Source organism: Antrostomus carolinensis, unplaced genomic scaffold (genome assembly GCF_000700745.2).
Source record: "Antrostomus carolinensis isolate BGI_N321 unplaced genomic scaffold, ASM70074v2 scaffold8376, whole genome shotgun sequence".
In the NCBI taxonomy this organism is placed as follows: Eukaryota; Metazoa; Chordata; class Aves; order Caprimulgiformes; family Caprimulgidae; genus Antrostomus; species Antrostomus carolinensis.
This window is the reverse complement of record NW_010319714.1, coordinates 1,179-20,625: the sequence shown is the minus strand read 5'-3', so window position 1 is coordinate 20,625 and position 19,447 is coordinate 1,179. Positions and strand designations below refer to the sequence as shown.

Genomic DNA, 19,447 nt, shown 5'->3' with positions numbered 1-19,447 from the left:
GAAGAAGTATATAGGGGTTTACTGTCTGTGGGTAGAAGTCATTATGTTCTCTAGGACGTGAGCCGTGTCTGACAGTTGTACTGTGGAAACTCTTAATAAGTACTCAGAGAAAACGTCTGTAACTGTTGGTGTAGATAGCAATCACCATTTTTTTAAGATTTATTCTACAGTTCAGTGAGGAAGGGAACTGCTTTTCTTGCCTGCTTAGCCACAATCACCATTTGACCAAGAGTTTTCTTAGTCAAGGTCATGACCCAGTTTCAGTTCCTTCAATGTCAGTGTGTTGTGTCATTGGCTAAATTTCAGGTGGCATTTTTCTTGTTGGTGCTCTTGATGGGCATGTCCAGTGTTGCTGATTCCATGTGCTCTTTCACATGTCTCTTCAAGTGACTGGACAAGTGCTTCGTTGTGATGCGATAGTTGATATAATTCATGGCATCCAAATTGTGTCCACAACAAGAGAACTCTATCTTGAAGATTCACCACTGGAGCTAAAAATTCAGGCTTTGGATTCTGAAGGTAAGATATTTACTAATAAGAGATAAAATAGATGTTGAAACTCTTAATTATCTGATATGTACACTGGTTTTATTAATGAATGTTAGAAGCCAAGCTGAGTAATTGAAAATGCATTCTCTGGATGATACATTCAGTAACCTGATGTTTTTGTTTAAGTCTAAAATCTACATACCACCTGAATAGGAAAATCAAACACTACTTGATTTCCAACAACTTTTGCTTACCTTTTTTTTTTTTTTTACTTATTTGCCCAGGAAACTTAACTCTAGTGCTAAGGTTATTTTTAAAAATCAGAATTTAAAATCTGGGTAAGAAATGAAATTCCAGGTACAAATGTAATGGAAAAAGTGCCAACATTTGTCCTGTTGAAATGTCCCATCAGGATTTAACTAGGCTGAGCAAGGCTGCACAGGAATGTGAAGTAGTCTGCTCTTTCTGTTCTTTTTTTTTTTTATTTTTCCCCTTTTGAGCAGAGAATAGTCTAAAGAATTTCACAAAAGGACATTTTATCTGAGTGCAGTCAGACACACAACAGGATATTCAGAGATATTGTTGCAGACCAGCCGGATATTGCTTGGATTAATAACCCTTAATTATTATAGAAACACTCACTTCTGGGAGGTGCTGTTCATGCTCATAAAAGTCAGTGCATTTGGACTGAATCCACAATTATTTAACAGGAACAGAAAACTTCTGCTTTTCATGCTGTTTGTAGCATCAGGAAAAGAACCATGATGCTGGTAACAATTGAATGCTTTGGTTTCAACAATCAACTTTTGTGCACGCATCAACTCTCATACGAACCAAGTGATTTTTAGGACAACTGCAGGGTTGAAGGAAATAATATGTAAAGCAGCTATAAAAGGTTGAATTGTTTGGATTGGATAATTTGTTTGTTTGTTTGTTTTTAAACTATGAATTCCAGGTTATATATGACAATATGTTAATAATGAAAAGTAATTTCATGCCTTGGAAGCCACCCAAGTTGGAGTCTGAACAGGAGCAGTGGTTTAAACCCCACAAAGAACATTTAATCTGTGTGACTGAAACAAGATGTTGGTTAGAAGGTGTAGGTCTAAACTTCCCAATCTAAGTTTGGAGGATCAGGATACACTCAAAAGCTTTGAAAATCAGTTCCTTTTGACCCACAAAACCTTGAGATCCATCCTTTGGAGACCTTTGGACATGTTGGACTCTCAGTGGTCTTCCTTGGCGCACTTAAAAAAAAATGGTAATTCAAGAGCGGTGGCAATTTTACTGAAGGACATAATTGTTCAGAAGTCAGAGAATTGAATAAGGGGCTTCTGAACACTCTATCTTTTGAATATTTAGAAGGTGAAAAAGTCAATATAAAACAGTTATCCAGTCCAATAAATATTGGGAAAAATCTGCTTAGTTTTGCTGAAAACTTGCACAAGGCCTGGGTGTTGAACCTGTTAATGCAGCCTCGTGTGAGAGGGAGAGAGAGTAGGTGCTTTGTATCAACCTTTGTATGTACACGTTGTTGCAGTGACGTAGCTTTTTCTCTGGTATGTAAAGTTGTTAAGCGGGCCCTGGAGATGTACCAAGTGCAATTTGTTTGGGGCTGATGATGATTTTTGCATCTTGCATCACCAGATTATTGCATCTGGTATGGGTCAGACCATTCATTAATAGTCTACTCCTGTGAGTATCAGTATATCTTCAGGAAGAGTTTCATTCCTCCTTCTCTTCCATATATTTATATATATATATAGTCCAGTTATTTTTTTCATAAGCTGTATTTTTTAATCAGTTACATTAATGCAGATTTCTTTTAGTACATGTTTTTAGTGAACCACTCCGAATATAAACTCGATCCTCAAATATTACTTTTCAAAGGTTACTAATGCAAGAGAAAAAAGATGATCGTGGAGATCTTTGGCCAAATTAAGTATAGAGGGACAAAAAGTCATATTATACATTGGTTTATCTGTTGAACTTTGCTCAAGTTATTTTATTATGACTTAACTAGAGGTGACTTAAATAGGAGAAAGACTTGAAAGATGTGATTTAAATAGGGGAAAGACTTGAAACATGTGCGTTTGCATTTCTTTGGCTATGAGTGTGTAAGGAACACAGGCTTCCTGCCTAGCCATGATGCAGAGCACCTCAAGACAGCTGTTGTTAACTGGGGATGGCTCCTGCCTTGCCAGTGAGAGCAGCTTTTCTGCTAAAGCTTCTCAGAGGAGCAGCTCTGGGCTGGGTTACAGCTGTGGAGCAGGAGCACAAGTCACTGCCTACGTTGAGATCCAAGGAGGCTGAGAGGGTAACGTTACAGCTGGCCAGGGCAGCTGGTCTGCAGCTCCTGTGACAGCTGTGTGCTCCTGCAGGGAGGGACAAAGCTGTGATATAGTTCATGACAAGTGCTGTGTTACCTGTCTGCCTCCCTGGGTGCTGCCTCTGATCTGCTTAACCTGGAGAGAGCTGCTGCCCTCCGTGCTGCAGCAATAGCTGATCCTGTCTTGGATGAGCGGGACCCTGGGGAACTTGTCTGTGATAACCTGAACTTGCCTTCGTAGCGAGGGACCCCAGCAGGAGCCAGGACATCCAGGCCCAGTGGTGATTTGGAGTCTGCCAGGATGGTTTCGTGCTTCTGCTGCCCGTTCCCTGCAGCACGGGCTGTGTCCAGGCACAGCTTCTCCATACTGCCATGACGTGCATCTTTTCTCCTGGCCTGTTATTTTAAGTTGGAGCAGAACAAAAGAGTATAACACAGCTTTGCAAAGCTAAAACATGCATCATTAAAGAAAGTTAGACTTGAATGGATGTTAAATAACCCAGTCTCCATCAATTTTAATTATATTGCCTTGTGTGTTTAGAGTTTTGTGTTTAAAATCATCTTTATTTGGGATTTGGAACTATCTGCAGTAAGTTGTATAGAAATGGGAGAAACAACATAGACTATGAGTTGCATTATTTTGTCTTAAAATATTTTTGTGGCTTAAAAACATCATAAACCTTTAAGCATAACAATTTGAGAATAAATTGGTTTTGACTCTTACTTTAGTAATATAGATGTGAATGTCAAAGGGAAGAACACAAATGAAAATGTATTTTAAAATATAGCACAAATAACTGGGATTTCAGTTCGATATTTATGGAGTAAGACCAAGAAGATTATAAGACCTTTCAGATTAGCAGCTCATTACACTTCAGTGTAATCATGATAAATCTTTGCTTTCAGACTGTTTATACCTTTTTGTTCCTTTTTAACATATGATTTACAATTTCTTCTGTTCTAGTGGTTCATGGTTTTGTAGAAAAAAGGTGCTCAATTTGAGTTCTTTTATTGAAGACTTATTTCTGTTATGGGTAAATCATTGTTGTAGTCGAAACCAAAACAATATATGTGAAAAGCGCAGCTCCTCAGTGCTGTGAACGCAAGTTGCCCAAATGATGTCTCAGATCTACATGTTCCAGAATGAAAGATTGTTTAGCAGGGGTTTTCCTCGGGTGTCCTGCTGATATCCAAGAAATAGTAAGGTTTTTGTGGTCAAAGGGGGAAGGAGGAGGCAGGTGCCTATCTAGTGGGCTTTGTGAAAAACATAAAGCAGCATATGGTGTTGTAAACTGGGAGCTGAAAAGCCACTTAACAGAAATACCTTAAACTTGCCAAAGTCAGCAAAACAAGATAGATTCTGATTGTAACTACATACCACTCGTGCTTCTTCTGGGGATAAAACAGAGAAATTTCTTAGGGGAAAAAGTGATAGTTTATGTTCCAGGAGGACTCTGTGCTTGTTATTTATTTTTGTTTTAATCTGATGGCTTGATTTACAGGAAACACTTTCAGCACATTGGCAGGGTTAGTCTTTGACTGGACAATAGTAAAAGACACGGAGGCTGATGGCTTCTCAGATTCTCACAATGCCTTACGGTAGGTTCATTTACTTTGTTCTCAGAAGTCTCACATCCATTAAGTTTGATGTGTTTAGATATTTCCCCACATCTAGGCAGTTTACTGAACTGGTGCCTGAAATAATGCTTATGGGTCAGTTGTTTCAGGGATTTTTTTTAAAGTGCGTACTCAACAGAACGGGCACTCTCTCATCCCTGTTTAATTTAACAACTGATGGTGTTAATGAGCAGCCCAGGTAGCTCTAATCCAGCAACTAGCAATAAATAGATACAACTGTCAATCTTCCTGAAACATCTTGTGTTTCAAGCAGAAAAGACTGCTATCTCAGGATTTCAGCAGACAGGGTTTTTTAATTTTAAATTTTTTTAAGGGGGAAAAAAAAAAGTCCTCTTCCATTTCAGAAAGCAGCTCTCTGGACTTGAGAATTTCAGGTCTCAGTCAACACCTAGTTCTGGTGTTGAAATAGCTTTCAAACTACCTAACTTTAAACTGAAATGGATCAAGTGGCTGCTTGTACACTAGATACAGCTCATAGGGCCAGGTGAAATAATTAAATGAAAGGTATTCAATGAAGATATTCAGTACATTTTCTTGCAAATAAAGCAATGAATGGAAAGCACTTGCTTGATAAATAAGCTATGGTGCTTGGTTCAACTCAAAGAGTAAGTTAACTGGAATTTAGAGGTGCTGTATTTTGTGGAAACTTCTATCCGAAGATGTTGAAAGTGCTTTTCAACTGACTAATAAGAAATATTTTTCAGCATTTCTATATAATAAGGAAATATTCCCTCCATTTAATGAAGGTGGAGTTCTTGCCCAAAAGTTAGAACACTCTCCTGTGTCAGGGATAGGATAGAATTCAGACAGTATACTTTTTTTTTTCTTACAAAAAGAAAATTCCCCAATTCAGAGAGGATATTTTTCCTCTAATATTTGTCACCAGACCATCTTTGGCCTCTGTTTTGGTGCTGGATTTTTTTTATTTTTATTTTTTTTTAAGTTGATGAAGCATGGGCACTATGTAGTTTTACAGTGGTGACTTCATTGTTCTGTTCTTCACTGGCTTCAAACAGACATTTGATTTTTCCATCCTTATTAAACTAACCAGAATTGAAGGCTACTTAGCAGTACCTTGTATGGGATATTTTTCAAGTTGGACCCCAAGAGTTTTATCTTTGCAGTGACACCACCTGGTCTCAACACACCAGGATCCTGTTATCTACCCGTTATGTTATTATTCCTCACATTAAGTGCCATGGTGAAAATGGACTTAGTGTGAATGTTGGTAGAAAAAAATGCTTCCCTGATACATGTGAATTTGACCAGACTGCAGACACATGGGTTTTCTCACAAAATAGTTGTTTACAGACACTTCTTGAGTACAGCTTTAGTCAAAACTTCCCCAACATATAATAAACTTGTAAGATGAAATAGATTCAAACTCATGCACTGGAGGCTTCAGTTACTTCAGAAAACAAGTTCCAGTAAAATCTAGGTAGGTTGTGGGACATAAAATGATGTAGGAAACTATATCTTCCATTAAAAAACCTGACTTTATTCATGATGATTCTGTTGACTAGATGTGGGGAAACAAGTTCTCTTGGCAGAATATTTAACAGTTAGCTTGCATGCTCCAACTTATTTTCCAAATACGTTGGAAATGGGGTACAGGTAGCAAACAAGACTTTTTGCTACTGCTTGAATACAAACTCCTTTGCAGCCTCAGGGAAGGAACTGCCCAGCATTCCCTGAGGAAAGCCTGGTAAGCCAGTAATACGCTTGAAGCTGCAGGTATGAGTGTGTGGCCCCTCTACAGTGAGAGGCAGAGGCTGTGCTAATTGTTCAGTGGGACTTAGGATCTGAGTCCCAGTCCATACGGAGCTTTTTGTTTCAATATAAGGATTTGCTAGAGATGTGACTTTAACTCACCTAATATTGATGTATGCTCTACTGTTAGCTCAGCTCTGGTAACAGAAAAATGTTCTAATGGTGTTACCACTTTGCAAAATAAATAATAAACTATCATAGAATGGTTAGGATGGGAGGGGCCCTAAAAGCTCACCCAGTCCCACCCCCCCTGCCAGCAGCAGGGACACCTTCCACTAGACCAGGTTGCTCAAAGCCTCATCCAGCCTGGCCTTCAACACCTCCAGGGAGGGGGCATCTACAACTTCCTTGGGCAACCTGTTCCAGTGTCTGACCACCCTCACAGCAAAGAACTTCTTCCTAATATCTCATCTAAACCTCCCCTCTTTCAGCTTAAAGCCATTTCCCCTTGTTTTGTCATTAACTGCCCTTATGAAAAGTCCCTCCCCAGCTTTCTTGTAGCCCCTTCAGGTACTGGGAGGCCACTATAAGATCTTCCCGGAGCCTTCTCTTCTCCAGGCTGAACAGCCCCAACTCTCTCAGCCTGTCTTCATAGGAGAGGTGCTCCAGCCTGAGCCCTGTCATAAATATGTTAATATTCATAACTGTTCTCAATGTAGCTTTATTGATTTTACAGTGAAAGTGCACATAAAGCCAAACAGGTCACGTGTCTCCAGAGGCCGGTACTTCTAAAACAATTTCTCTCCTGTCGTTTCCCTACTCGTGGCAAATTCCCTTTCTCTATGTTGTCACATCTCATTGAAATTTCTAACAGTTACTATTGAGTATTCTGCTTGTAGGTTTTTTTTAATAGTAATTTATTAAATGCATCCTAGCCTCTTCAAAGAGGCCAAAGTTACGTTCTTATGTTTTTAAGCTGTTGCTTTAATGAACATAAGCTTTGGGTCTTTCGCATCAGTTGTTCCACAATAATCTAGAGAGTTTTTGCCACCTACACCTACTGTAAAAACTGGAGGGATCATTATAGACAACATGTGCAGTCTTCTGATATCTCTGGAAAGCCCACAAACAAGCTCCAAACAAACTTTTATCAGTCCCAGAAATTAGCTGCAGATATCTTGAAGAATGAGTAAAACTTGGATATCCGGTCCCAGGCAGACATCTTAAATTTGCTTAAAAAGAGAAATAGCCAGGAATAGATGCTGATGGTGTTTCTCTGTGGGTTTACAAAGGTTGGTTAACAATTTTCTATTCACTCTTTGGTTCACATTTCAGTATACTCAAGTTTTTAGAATCCACTTATATTCCACCTTCCTATATATCAGAGATGGAAAAAGTTGCCAAGCAAGGAGATACCATTTTGGTGTCTGGAATGAAAACAGGGAGTTCTAAATTAAAAGCAAGAATACAGGAAAGCGTCTATAAGGTAAGAGACTTGCATTCATCTTTTATTATTATTATTATTATTTAGTCTTACAGCCCAATGTTACAGGAGTACTGCAGGTTTTCCCTGCCTTATTGTTGCCATTGTGGGTATCAGCATCACATCTCTGTCTAAATGGATTGACTCTGGAGCCCGTATCACAAAAGATGACAGTGCTGCTCTTGATCATCCTGAAGGGGCTGGAGTTTGAGGCCATTACCTTGGTGCAGTACCTAACCCAGGGCAGTGCATGTGCCAGAGATCATTTCTAAACCTATGCCTTTGACAAAAGGCCCTGCTGCAGAGGAACACACTTCAAATACTTCTGTACAATTTTATTATTCCTCATAGTCATTCATACTAATATATATAACTAGAATCATGCTGGATAGGGCATTGGCCCTTTAGCCCTTTTTAAAAATAACCAACTAGAACACTTAGTCTTTTATTCAATAAATCAGTAGCTAGAACAAGGATTGCTATATGGGATATAGCTTTATTTCCTGTTATGCTTGAAATGAGTGTCATGTGAATACTTTGTTAGTATCTAATTCTACCTCATTAGATTCTGCTCTCCAAGGAAGGGCTTTGGGATCAGAATGCCAGTGCTACAAGGGTGTTAAACTGCAGTATTGGCAGCCTTCCCAGCTGTGGTGTAGATCCATGCTGTTTCTTTCTTTGTAACTTGTGGTGACGGAGTTTTTCACTTAACTCTGGTAACAAGAGTTGTTTCTTCTCTTAATAGAATTTACAAACACTTGAGATATTTTTTTTTTATGGGTTATCGCTTACAGGAATACTTGGCATTGTGCTAGTATCAACTTAATACTACAGCTTAAAAAATCCCTTGGATAAAATGGTTGGGTTTTTCTGAAGCTTCTCTCGTATCTGCAGTCTGGTTTTGCAGATTTGTGTTACTACATGTTGTACTTAATGTTTCTGCTTAAAGCATAATTGCCTTGGACTATCTAACCCATACTTGTAAAAAGTGTCACATGGAAAATATTATCTTACTGTATGTGGCACAAATAATAGTGCATGTTCAGACATTATTTTACAGTTCTACCTTTGGTAAGTTACTCTACATGGTATCAGTCTGACTTTTTTTTTTTTTTTTCTTGAATGCTTGTAGCTTTGTTAGTTTTCTGGTTTAATATTTGTTTTTCTGCATTAGTTTTGAGCTGATACCATCTGTGAAATTGAAATAATATTGTTCCATTTGCGATATTTTACGGCTTTCTGCTTAGTGATTCCTTTAAATCTTTCACTGTTTCCAGACTGCACATTTTCAGTGAACATCCATCAAACAACTGTAATAGAACTGATACAATTATCTGTTGTATTCCTAATTTAATAGCCCAATGAGTTTGATAGAGATTCCTCAGTGAAGTTACAAAGGATGTGTTGTATGCAGGTATCATGTTTTACAGTAGGGAAAATAAATTTCTAGATGTCTGAATAGTCACTGTGCATCTGTCTCAAGTTTTTCTGTATTCTCCAGAAAACTAAATGAAAATTATGTCTGTACAGACTTGATATCTTTTCTTCAGCCTTGTACAGTGTACAGAGAGCAAATCTCTACACCATTCATTGTCCTTTGCATTTCCCTGTTGTGACAAAATTTGAGATAATAATAAAGAGCCAATTACAGGAAGTAATATTTTTCACTTATAGATTATAAGTTTTTGCTGCATGGTCTGTTTCAAACAAATGAACTGCTTTAAATGTGGTTGCTTTTTCTTTTTTTTTTTTTTTTTTTTTTTTCCCCCTCAATCAATAGCATGTACATCCTGCAGAAGTCAGATTGCTTATTTTGGAAAACATCCTTTTAAATCCAGCATATGACATTTATCTTCTGGTAGGAACATCAATTCAGTACAGAGTTCAGAAAATAAGGCAAGGGAAGATTACAGGTTTGTCCCGTTCTTTTTGTGGTTGTTTGGTTGTTGCGGGGTTGCGGGGTTTTTTTAATGTTTTGTGTGAATTTTTAACTGCTGAGAAATTTTTAATTGTATTTAAACTACTTTGTTAATATTTAATACTGTTTTCCTGTCACCATCACTACATGATAATACAGCTGTTTAGTTTTTTTCTGTCAAAAAAATTGTGTCTATAAAGGACATACTCTTGCAGATTTGTCAAGGACATAAAGGTAAGGGTAACTTAGAACAGGACCTAACACTGTCATTTGAGATGTACTCATTTATTTCACGTTGACTAAGAAACTGTGTCTGACTTTCTTAGTTAAATCAAATTTAGATTCGCAATTTTTCTAACAGTAAATGTTTTCTTGAGAAATGGATTTTATCTGCTTCTACAATTTTAAGTTTGTAATTGCATCTATTGCTTACAAGGAGCCTGTGCTGGTAATGAATTTGTTGGTTTGGTTTGGTTTGGTTTTTTGTTGTTTTTTTTCCAAAACCAGATAAGAAATGTTTTACTGGGCTAGTACACTAGGGTCACTACATCAGCTAGTAACACAGAATGGAGCAGCAGAAATTGTCAGTAACTTGTAGAAAGAAATTTGACCACTTTTGAAACTGGGAATGAGTTGGATGTTAGGTTGAAACAGTGGGCTGATATTAATTGGAAATTGCATCTTCAATGAAATGTAAGTTAGACAAGAAGCTAATTTTGTGTGTGTGTGTTGGTACAATCTCAGAAACACTATTTCTACAAGACATTAAAAATAATGAGTTAATGTTTGTAGTAGGCATCGATAAAAATTAATCAGCAATAATTAGCAGCATCTAAACACTGACACGTTGGCTTTTATTGTTTTATATATTGTCTTGTTTTATGTACAGAGTTAATGATGCCATCTGACCAGTATGAACTGCAGCTACAGAACAACGTACTCGATCCCGAGGGAGATCCGTCTCGGCCGGTTGCCAGGTTGGACCAGGCAACATTGGTTGTAACTGCATTGCAGCAGGGACAAACAAACCTTGTGCTGGGGCACAAGAGTATCCTTCCTAGGTGATGCTTTGCCATCCAGATCTTCGTGGCAGGAGACAAACTTTCCACCCTTTGCAGCACAAAAAGATAAAATTATCCACATTTATACCAGTAGTCTTGAAAATCCAAAGCACCTGGTGGAGCCATAGAAAGCAGTGTTGCTGTGAGTTCAGTCTCAACAGAGCTGCCTGATGCCTTGAAATGTTCTAAGAAATTAGACTGGCAAAAGATCAATTAAATTGTGTCTGTTCCCCTCAGTCAATGTGGAAATGTGATGGGGCTTTATTTAATTTTTATGTTGAGAGCATTATATTCTCTAATGGGATCTCTCTAAAATGCTCACTCTTTCACGATAGTGGGGATAACATTTATTTTCAGCGTACAATTAGCTTTAAATATCCAAAGAGGCACAAGGAGCCGCAGGATCAAGCTGATCTTTACTTGACCTTTGACAAAACTTTTCTGTTCCTTCACTGACTCTTCAGGTATTCGCATGCAAGGGGTCTCCAGACTCCCCAACAGCACTATCTACGTTGTAAATCCTGGGTATTTAGGTTGGTACTGGCTGCAGTTTTCCTGATTGCTTATTATAATTTCTTGCCTTGTTTTTTGTATTGGTGTTTTTCTATGTGTATATACATGCTCCTATTTCTTGTGTTACTTTTCATAGAAAAGTAATTTTATTCATAAAAGCAGCTCAATGTAAAATAGGTTTAGTAGTAAATATTTATTCATTTTCTTTCATCTCTATATTCAGTAACTTAATGAAGGTGCATCTTCAGAGTGTGGGCACCAGAAGCAAAATGCTAATATCCATTATGTAAAGAGGCCGTTGATTTGTTCAATATTTCCTGTTTTGTAGGATTTACAGTTCATCCAGGTGACAGATGGGTCCTAGAAACAGGCAGACTTTATGAAATTACAATTGAAGTGTATGATAAATCAAGCAATAAGGTGTATTTATCTGATGTAAGTTGAAATGTTGATATACTTTTGAGTGTCTGTCTCCTAAATCCTGGCGTGCTAAAGTTTTGTTGTTGATTGCTGGTTTTGGTTTTTGTGGGTTTTTTTTAAAATAAAGTGCTCTGGGTGATTTATGTGAAGATGCCCACTGGAGTCTAAGTGCTGTAGAAAAAAACTGGAAGAAGTTGGACAGTGTACTTCAAACATGTAGCATTAAAACTCTTCACTGTTTGGTAGTTAAATAAGATTAATTCTAGGTGCTAGCTGCCAAATATACATTGCTCTTAAATCTTGGTTGTTTTTTTTTTTTTAAGTAGTTCATTGGCAAGCAGAAAAGTGTTATTAAGTTACTGCTTTTCAGAATATCAAATTTGCGTTTATTTGCTTCCTGAGATGTAGGTCTGAGTTTCAGCCAGATAGCAGAACAGCTGTGCTATTGGGGTCGTATATTTGCATATTCTTCCTCTCTTGTGTACAAGAATGACAAAATTAAGAAGTTACTATAAAATATGGATTATTTAGTAGTATAAATTTGGTACCTTTTGTTAAATTACATGTTGCTGATAATTTTTAAAAAATAAATATTTTCTGTGGAGCTAATGCTGTGTCTAAAATACATAATCTCGTTGAAAGACTGAAACTTTCATAGAGAAAAATTCTTGTTCAGCTTCAGATAAGTTTCTTTGAACTCTGTGATTAAGCAATTGTTTTCTCATTGATTTGTTGCTAATATGTTTACGGCTGTTTGTACAGTATTCATGTCAGTTACCTGTGGCATATCTATTTGATGTTCTGCTTTTAGAATATCAGAATTAATACAAAGCTGTCCAAAGAATATTTTGAGGTGCTGAAGTCATCTCTGAATGGATCATATCATTATGTGAAAGCAATAAAGGAGGGTCAGACCATTATTGATGCTGCACTGACATCGGTAGTAGATCAGGTATGTATTTATAGTAACTCTTCTGCTTGACTGGTAGGCCTAAAGATAATTTAGTTGTGCAGTAGTGACTTAGTAGTGATGTAGTGAAAGGAAACTTAAGAATTACATGGGTCTAAGCCGTCTTTGTTTAAACAGATTAAGAACCAAATTCTGAAATCCTTACTTCAGGAAATCTGTCAATTAAGTCAACAGAGGATTTGCTTAAAAAAAGACTGGGATTTTGCTACGGAGTGTGTTGCAAGCACCTGTTAAACTAGTGGTGCACAGCACTGATTCTTTTTTTCATGGCAGATACTTATGTGGGCACTTATCATATCCTTGTGCTGGTGCAAAGGTCCTCTCACATTCTCTGAGTGAATTTTACAATTTATTGTGGTAGGATCATCAGTGTCGTACCCTGGCCTTGTTCCGCATTCAGTTACATTTGGAAAGTTTTCTGTTATTTGGTAAGTGATGTTAAATGCTGGAATGAAAATCTGCCAAATGTATCAGCCTGCAAATTTCTTCCAATTAATATTCATTAACTTTCTGCTAGTTGGGCAGGCTGCTGAATGTATGGCTAACTAGGGCACGTGGTGTGAAAGTGATTTGCTTTTGCTTGAAACTTGGAAAAATTCAACATTTCAACCCATTTGCTGTGAAATCTTTTTAGTGATTCCTTGAGTAGGACTTAGTAGATCCCGGTGTATGATCAGCTGTGCTCATTCTCTGTGTCAGAGAGGTACTGTTGAATGAAATGAGGTCAGCTGAGAGTTGTTAAAAGTTTTCCTTCAAAACTCCAGTAAGACACAGTATGTTGTGGCAGAGGGATTACAATTACACCAGAGTTTTAAAGGCCAGTATTTCAGGGTGGGCTGAGGAGTGGATCTTCTAGGCAGAGTTTTGTTTTCACCTGCTGAGGAGTGGAATGAGCAAAGAGTAAATGCAGGTGTGGAGGTACCAAATTAGTTCTCCAGAGGAGGTCTCAAAAACTAGAAGTTGAGAAAGAGGGTATTTCTTGTTGCTGTTTGCCTTTTAAATTAGTGTGGGCACCTGTATGTCCATAGCAATACTACTCATTTAATACAATAGCACCCTTTGCTGTGATGAGCTGACTATTTGCTCACAGGTAACAGTGTTTGTAAGTGACCCAAAATAGTTGCTTTCCTTTCTCTCTGAGGTATTTTCAACACTTTTATATATATATAAGGACTAAACACTGTTCCTAGGAAGCACTATGGTGTCATTTATAGTACTGTGCTGTTGCTTTTTCTAGGATGGAGGTGTTCATACATTACCAGTTCCAGTGCGAAACCAGCAAGATGTTGAAATATATGTCCCCATAGTTCTTTCACCTGGCATTCTGACGTTTCCTTGGCAGCCAAAAGCAGGACTCTACCAGTACACCATACAGGTATGCCAAAGCAGTATCTAACTGCAGGAAGTATTGCTTAAGCAGGCACAGCGAGGCCTCTAACTGCTTATATAGAGGTGACTTTGGATACCTCAGGCACAGTCATATCCAAAACCTTATTTGGAGGAATATTTTTGGATGTTAGTTGCAGAAATTAATATGTAGTTTAAAAAAAAAACCACACAAAAAACCAACAAACATAGAAACCCCACTGGCTTTACCTCTTGTCTTTCATTCACTTCCTCTCTCCCTCACGCACGTGCCAAATGTGCACAGAGTGGTTTGGAATTACAGAAAGCATCCTAGGTACAAAGCTTAGTAGTCATAAATGAGAGGCTGCCTCCTGTAGAGGGATGGGCCTATGGGAGTGTGACTTGGACTGTGAGGTGAGTGCAAAAATGTCATGACAGGATGAATGGGCAGTGCTCTGTCAGCCCTTGATGTCGGTATCCTTCATCCCCACACATCTCATGCTTCTAATAAATAGTCACCGAGAGGCAAAGGCCACAGTTTCAAAGTCCCTTCTAAAGGGAATTTTTTCTTAAATTCTTCTGTGTGTCTGGTGCCAATCCTTCCATATGCTACATGAAGCAAAGTCTCCAGGTATCCAGAGTGTAGTCTAACTGGAGAAAAGAACATGGTGTTTCCCCAGCCCAGACTCTCACCTCAATACGATCAGTGTACTGTAACTTTTTTCCAATTAAACTGTACCCAGATCCTGGGCTCAGGTGTTCCCTGCACAGTTCCTACCTCTCTCCCTTTTAACATGAAGTAGTGCTGAGGTTTGGGTCTACCTTCAAGTAAACAGTATAGAAAAAGGCAGCAGGACATGTGGTGTCTGAAGTAAACAAATCAATCTCATAAGGATGAAATTGCATTCTCTAGTGTAAATCTGAAGTTAACGCCATCGAGTTTAGCGTTGTCATCTGTATTTTTAATTTCTGTGGGATTAGTTTGGTTTAGTTCATGCTATACCAAACCACACCAGCAGAGTGTGGTAAAAATTCTTAGTACAAATACACATTTTCAGTACTTCATCATGACTTCTGCTAGAGCCCAGTAAGGAAAAGTAAATGTGTTTTTCCGTTTCCCACCTCTTTTACAGTTCTATTCTTGTCTCACCTTATTTTGCATATATAATCAGATATCTGACTAGAGAACATTCCTTTGTGGTACTCCAATAATTTGCATCAGGATTCTTCCTTTACTGTGATTTTTTTTTTTCATTAAAAACATAAACTTTTTTTTCTCCCAACATTTATATCAGTTTGTATTTACTGAAACTGAGAACATTTTCCCAGTCTGCTCATTCAACAATACTAGTAGTTGTTTACAGTAGCACACAGCTTGACTGTTGTTCCTGCCTGTAGATTAGTGTTTGCCTCCTACTCATAGTTTTTGAGTCAGGCTATTTTAAATTGGTGAATAGACTTTTTCTGAAAACAAGTTGAAAGGGATTTTTGGATCTAGCCAAATTCTGTTTATAGCTCAAGTAACTCCTTCCAGATGGTATCAGAATGACTTTTAAGTTTTACTTTGTCAGCTGTCTGTTTTTTTTGTTGGTTGCTTTGTTCATATTTGTGCTAATAAGATGGTTTCTGTTGCAAGTAAAAAAGGAAAAAAAAAAAAAAGAAAAGGACATTTCCTGCCTTCCTTCCACACACTAGAGAAGTGAAGCACCATTTTTGTGAAGTTAGGTATGTGAAGGTTGTTTGGTTGTTGTTTTTATTTCTAGTGAGGGCATTACTGTCACTGGTGACAGTTTGTGGAGTGGAGTTCAGGTAACAGGCTGTGGATAATGAGTAGACTGAAATAGAAGCTGGTTTGCCCTTTCTCTCCTCAGTGCAAACTGGCTGCTAGAGAGACAAATGTAGTAATGCATCTGGTTGGTATGGCAATGAGATGTGACTCCATAGAGTTATTAAGAATTGGTTTTTTTTTTTTTTATTATTTTATGTTTTCTGTTCATTTCCCTGTTTTAATTGAAAATATCTTTACAAAACAGTCTCAACTTTTATATTCTTTAAAGATTTTTTTGCCACATCCCGTGCATCTCTTTCTGTCACACACTGTTACCTATTTATCCACTTTGTCTGGTGCTCTTTCTGTAATCAAGTTGTGCACATGCTCATGGGAAGGAAAAAGGGAAATGACTATCCTTTGATTTTTATTTTTTATTTTTTTTTCCCCTTAGCTAAGCTATTGCATAATTTAGATTTGTTTATTTTCCACACTTGTCCTTCTGGACAAGATTTATTATCTTGTTCATTTTTACTTTAATTATTAAATGAGTTAGAGCAAATGCTGAGGAAGTTAAAGAAATTAAAACAATTTCTTTGTTTAGATTGTTTAAAACAATTTTGTTTACAACAAACAAAACAATGGCTCTGATGTTCAGCCTTGTATTTGGGAGTGTGGAAGTATTTATTTTTTTTTTATCTTTCTTTAGGAGTCCATTATTCTCACTATGCCTTTCTGCACAGTATTTGTCTCAACAGCCAGTTCCTTTAGCTCACAATATTGGTGTTTAAAACCTGTACATTTTACAGCATTGTAATGGTTATGCTTGTTCAGTAACTAGTATTATGCATCTAGGAGGACAATACTGTGCTTGTATTGCCAAAATGTTTTTTGGCCCTTCACTTAATAAAATATGAACCTGCAGCAGATATGACCCTGTCCTGGCTGTGATGCAATAATTTGTCTCTATTGATGTGGACCATAATATCAAGTAATTAGTTCTTAACCTTCTGTAGAATAATTCCACTCACTTAAGCTCTTCTAGTCATGAAGCAATCCTTCAAGAGCTGGGAGCTCTAGAAAAAGGGTGGATTTTTCTTTTTTTTCTGTTGGTTTGGGGTTTTTATGGAAATCTGCATGATAAAGGTGAGCTTGTAAGTTCGACAGTTACTCTAAAAGCCATTGTGGGAGTGTAGCCTGTAGTTTTCACAGACCCTTGCAGTGCTTGTGGCAAGGTTGGACAGTTTCCCTATGTTCTTTTTGCTCATTCCATGACTGATTAGATACTGGAGCAGCACATTTGTTGAATGGCTGCAGGTAGTTGTGCTGATTTTCAGCATAAAAATAAAGAAGTAATGCTAAGAAGAGAGTGACTTTTTTTCTTTTTCTTTTTTCCCCTCTTGCCTCATTCCCTCCCTGCCTCCCACCTTCTGTTCTCTTCCCTTTACATCCCTTAACAATTCCCATTGAAAGCAGTAAGTACAGAGTATCAGGTTAGCAGCTCTGAGACCCAAAATCAGCACTTTGGCTGTCAGCAACAGAGACACAGTGGGAGTTTTCAGAAGTACGATAATCCCACGTGCCAGGCCTCCGGTGTGCCAATTTGTGAAATGCTGTGCTGACTCTAAGGCAGCAGTGAGCACTGGAGTTGTGAGCATTGGACTTCTGCAGCTGGGAGAGAGATATTTGGGTTAGCAGCACTGGTGAGCACATAGGATATATGTGTGAAGAAAGCTGAAATTAAAATGAATGAAGGGCAGTAATCTTCTCCTCTCTCACTTCACCTTGCTTATTTGAAAGTTCTGAGGTGGTGGTTTATTTGTATTTCCTCAGCAATAGCAGTGTCGTTGCCCAGCGTGTTCGCTGGTTTTCATGCAAGATATTCAAAGGCTTGACAGCTAAGAAACATGAGAACCATATACTTTATAAAATATTTGAAGGATTTTCTCTCTGTGTTCTAGGCTCGTGGTGGAAGTGGAAATTTCAGCTGGTCCTATTCTAACCAGGCAGTTGCTACAGTGACAGTCAAAGGAGTAATGACAACTGGAAGTGATATTGGTGTCAGTGTTATTCAGGCAATTGATGTTCAGAATCCATTGCATTATGGAGAAATGAAGGTAAAACTCTTATTTTTCCCTGGTCACTCTTGAGTATGGCTTCTGAAAACAGTGAAGAAGGTGAGAATGCCATAGGCATTCCCCGTTCCAACATGTTCCCAAGAGGTTTCCCTGCTTGCCGTGTGGCAGGCTGAGTGATCAGGTTCAGAGTTTGTGCTTCTGAGGATTCAAGCTCCCTCCTCCGCTGCATTAACTTTTCTCCCATTTTTGCTTCTTCCTGATTTTGTTGTCAAGTCTTTTTCCTTGTTGAAAGTTTTGAGTGCAAGAAGGAAATAGTAATTTATTACTGGCCTAGCCATTGAAGCAGACAAGCCAAACTAAATACGCCTTCTGCAGGGTAAGAGGTGAGTGTTTTCCCTTGGTGTAAAAGGATGACAGATATCATCAAGATACGCAAGGAAATTCCTGCCTGGAGAAGTGGCTGAAGTGAATACAGTGCCACATAATGAATCTAGATACTGAAGCTGGCCAAGAAAACATAAAATTTTAGGAAAATTAGGAGAAAATAAGAATGAAAAATACACTTCCCAAGAGGGATTTTTGGGTCTCTGTGCAAATCATACCCTGTTTTTAGGATTTGATCAGGGTGATCAGTGTGGTGTATGGAGTGAAGAAAATACAGCAACAGTGTTTGCAAAGATAAGTGACAAAGCTGGTCTGCTTAACCCTGTAAATCTACAATCTTAAATATTTTTTCTCTAGAATGTTATTGAATTGGAAATACGTCCTTGTGTCCTTTGGACACAGATGATTTTCCTTAATGAAACTGTGTTTGTTTACTGTCTCTGTCAAGCTGTTAAGAACTGCCAGACCTGGAAGATGATAGAATAGAAACTAAAAGTACTTACTGTGGTGTATATTCACTGCTGTGAAGTAGTCCTACTCTGCTACCTTTGTATCTAAAAGTGTACTGAGCACATGTGACTAATCCGGGATCCAGAGGGTGTGTTTCTCTAACTGCATGGTTATAAATGCCATAGGTTTGTTTATGTCAAGCGGATGCTGTTGAGGCTGGCAAACAACCCCCATCTGGCTGAGGCTTTATAAAGGTGATGGGCTTGTTCCTGAGGGAGCATAGAAGTTGATTTAGGAAGCCTGTCTTTCAAGCCCTGGGGCAGTGCACCTTCCTTCCAGGATACATGCCTGTAATTTAGCAGCTGGTGGGGAACAAGCTGATTGCATCAAATATACATCCATTAGCTGTACAAAATACCTCCTGATTTTTAAGTATTCCCATGTGCAGCACTGCTGTAACTGTTGTACTGCACTTCTGTTCCTCCAAAGTCCCTTTTGGCAAAAGTGTTAAAAAATGTGTTTGGTCAAGACTGCCAAGTCTGTCTGATAATGAAGAGAGAGCTATGTAAGCGGGTATCTTTACTCTCTGACCAGTTTTTACTTGGAACAGCTGCATCTACTAATTCAGGGTTTTTTGAGGGGCAAATTAACTTGGGTTTTGTGCTCAGATTATTTATGTCAATTTTACAAAGTGGATTTAAAAGATACTAAACTTCATGTTGAAAATAATGACTTAAATGCTTAAAATAATGACACAAATTAAAATTTGTGCAGAATTTAATTTACAGACTTGCTCTGAAACTGTTCTATGGACAACCCAGGATGCTGCTTTTTAGCAATGTGACAGTTACCAGCCGGAGATACAGGAATGAAGATTTTTCAGTTAAAA

General features: G+C 38.1%; 1 protein-coding gene across 1 annotated transcript; it reads left to right on the top strand.

Annotated features, from left to right (window-relative positions):
• Window positions 1-374: 374 nt before the first annotated feature.
• On the top strand, window positions 375-17,763 carry LOC104520113 (nuclear pore membrane glycoprotein 210; the record flags this gene model as incomplete). Its single annotated transcript, XM_010169340.1, has 10 exons — window positions 375-519; window positions 4,321-4,417; window positions 7,502-7,652; window positions 9,430-9,562; window positions 10,457-10,615; window positions 11,093-11,161; window positions 11,470-11,576; window positions 12,373-12,513; window positions 13,769-13,906; window positions 17,608-17,763. Coding segments are annotated over exons 1-10 (1,296 nt in total), but the record flags the coding sequence as incomplete, so codon positions are not given.
• Window positions 17,764-19,447: the final 1,684 nt, after the last annotated feature.